Source organism: Trypanosoma equiperdum, assembly GCF_001457755.1.
Source record: "Trypanosoma equiperdum strain OVI genome assembly, contig: ctg_76, whole genome shotgun sequence".
Classification (NCBI taxonomy): domain Eukaryota; phylum Euglenozoa; class Kinetoplastea; order Trypanosomatida; family Trypanosomatidae; genus Trypanosoma; species Trypanosoma equiperdum.
Window position 1 is genome coordinate 1 of NW_027124720.1, and position 2481 is coordinate 2481.

At 49.7% G+C, this 2481-nt stretch overlaps 1 protein-coding gene across 1 annotated transcript; it reads left to right on the forward strand.

Annotated features, from left to right (window-relative positions):
• Positions 1-70: 70 nt before the first annotated feature.
• On the forward strand, positions 71-1183 carry TEOVI_000361100 (acetyl-CoA synthetase, putative; the record flags this gene model as incomplete). Its single annotated transcript, XM_067226498.1, has 1 exon — positions 71-1183. The coding sequence occupies one exon, from the start codon at positions 71-73 to the stop codon at positions 1181-1183; it is 1113 nt and encodes a 370-aa protein (XP_067082599.1).
• Positions 1184-2481: the final 1298 nt, after the last annotated feature.

The following is a 2481-nucleotide window of genomic DNA, read 5'->3' on the forward strand; positions in this document are numbered from 1 at the left end:
CCTTTTCCTCTTGTACACCTCTGGCAGCACTGGTAAACCCAAGGCAATCTTGCATACGCTGGGAGGTTACATGGTGTACGCCGGAGTCACCTTTAAGTACAGCTTTGACTACCACGAAAGTGATGTGTCGTTTTGTACAGCAGATATCGGGTGGATCACTGGCCACTCGTACGCACTGTATGGTCCGATGCTGAATGCCGCCACATCGGTACTGTTTGAGGGCATGCCAACGCACCCAACTCCGTCCCGCTGGTGGGATTTGGTAGACAAGTACCGCGTTACGATCTTCTACACGGCTCCAACGGCTATACGGGCACTCATGCAGTGCGGTGATGAACATCTGCAGTCCACAACGCGGGGGACGCTGCGCATTCTTGGTAGCGTAGGGGAACCCATCAACGCAGAGGCGTGGCAGTGGTTTTATGAGGTGGTTGGTAAGCGCAGGGCGGACGTAATTGACACGTGGTGGCAAACGGAGACGGGTGGCCACCTCATTACCCCACTTCCTGGATGCACACCAATGAAGGCCGGAAGCGCCACCCTTCCTTTCTTTGGAATTGTTCCGGCGTTGCTTCATCCGACGACGAATGCAGTTGTTGAGGGTGAAGGTGAGGGACTTCTTGCTATGCAGACCCCCTGGCCAGGTATCGCACGCACCATCTTTGGTGACCACAACCGCTACGAGCAGGCATATTTTGCTGTGGATGGCTTTTATCTGACGGGTGATGGGGCTCGTCGGGACAAGGATGGTTACTACTGGATTACGGGCCGCGTGGATGACGTACTAAACGTCAGTGGTCATCGTATAGGAACGAGCGAGGTGGAGGAAGCGGTGAACAGCCATCCCGATGTCGCAGAAAGCGCTGCTGTTGGCATCCCACATGACGTGAAGGGTGAGTGCATCTACGTGTTTGTTACGTTCAACAACAATGTGACTGTGGACGCTACGTTGCTGAAAAGGGTGAGAGAAACAGTTCGCCGAGTCATTGGTCCATTCGCTGCCCCTGATTACGTCCAGGCAGCGCAGTGTGGGTTACCCAAGACACGCTCGGGAAAGATTATGCGTCGCATCCTTCGTAAGATTGCGTCTGGGTTGCATGAAGAGTTGGGTGACACCTCAACGCTCTTGGATCCGAGTGTTGTGCAAAACCTCATAGAAGGGAGGAAGCAAACAGTGGGGTGATGAGCACTCCATGGCGAGTGGAAAGTAATGGAAAGGCATGAGAACTCCCGAAGCCTAGGCCGAGTAGGCTGAAGGTACCTCATGCAAATTAATATAGGCGTGGGTACCAACGAAAGGCGGAGAAAAGACGTCCAAGGAACAAAGGAAAACGGGGATGGGGATGGGGCCACGAACGGTAACACTGCGGCAGAATGGGTGCTCTTTTACATCGCTCGTTTGCTTCGTTTCCGACCTTGTTTTTGTTGGTGCTAGCTGTAGTTGTCTAATCAAAAAGTTAAAGAAAAAAAAAAGAAAGGAAACTAAGTGCGGAACTTCGCACCTGCGGTAGGGCAGATGTCGGTCGTTTTAGGCTCCGGTGCATCTCTCTTTCTTCCGTCTCCCGTCTGTTTGACCCCATACAGTCCGTTTCCGTGTGAAAGGTCCCTACACGAATACCGTGGCATTGAGGAAAGAAATAAATGTGGAAGGTATTGAAACAGGGAGGCAAACGCCTGACCAGCCATTATGTGACACGATCATTGTTTTGGTGGAGGGGGAGGCGAAGGGGTAGGCGAAATGAGAGAGGTGTCACTCGTTATTGTTTTGTTTTTGTTTTTGTGTTTTGTGTTTTGTCTCCTCTTCTATTGTAAAGCAACTAACGTTCATCTCGGTAAAAAAAAAAGCGGGAAGTGGAGGTCGCAAAAGAGGCGCGGAAAAGGAATTGGGGAAAAACAAGCAGGCGAAGAGAGGATGATGACTACCGCGGAGACAAACACGTATACGAACTCACACGGTCAACTTTTATGTATTTATACGTGCAGGGTAGCTGATGGCACGATTTATTGGTGGCGGGAGGTAAACGACGGGAAAGAAAAGAAAAAAAAGGTGGAGAGGGAGAGGGAGAAGGAAAACGATGTATTAGTGGGCCCAAGCAAAACGGAAGACGAACCGATACAAAGGAAAGGTGAGAAGGGGGAGGGACCGTACACGTAATTGGTCTTTATTTATAACTTTGTTATCTTGCTTTTCCCACTTCATACTTGTTTTCTGCCCCAAGTTCACACTATTCGTAAGCGGCTGTAAGAAAAGGGGGCGGAAAAGGCTTAAGGTTTTTTCTTAGTGGTTATCCAAAGACAGTCGTCCGAGGTCGTTCCACCTGCCTACACATGCGGTGGTGCGAGTGTAGATTTAGGTGTGTATCCTTCTATTACTTTGTCTGAATTTCATTTACATGTTGTTTCGTGTTTCCTAAAAGGGCTGTTCCCCTCTGTTTTCCAGTAAAAACGTATCCACAAACGAACGTATATATATATATATAT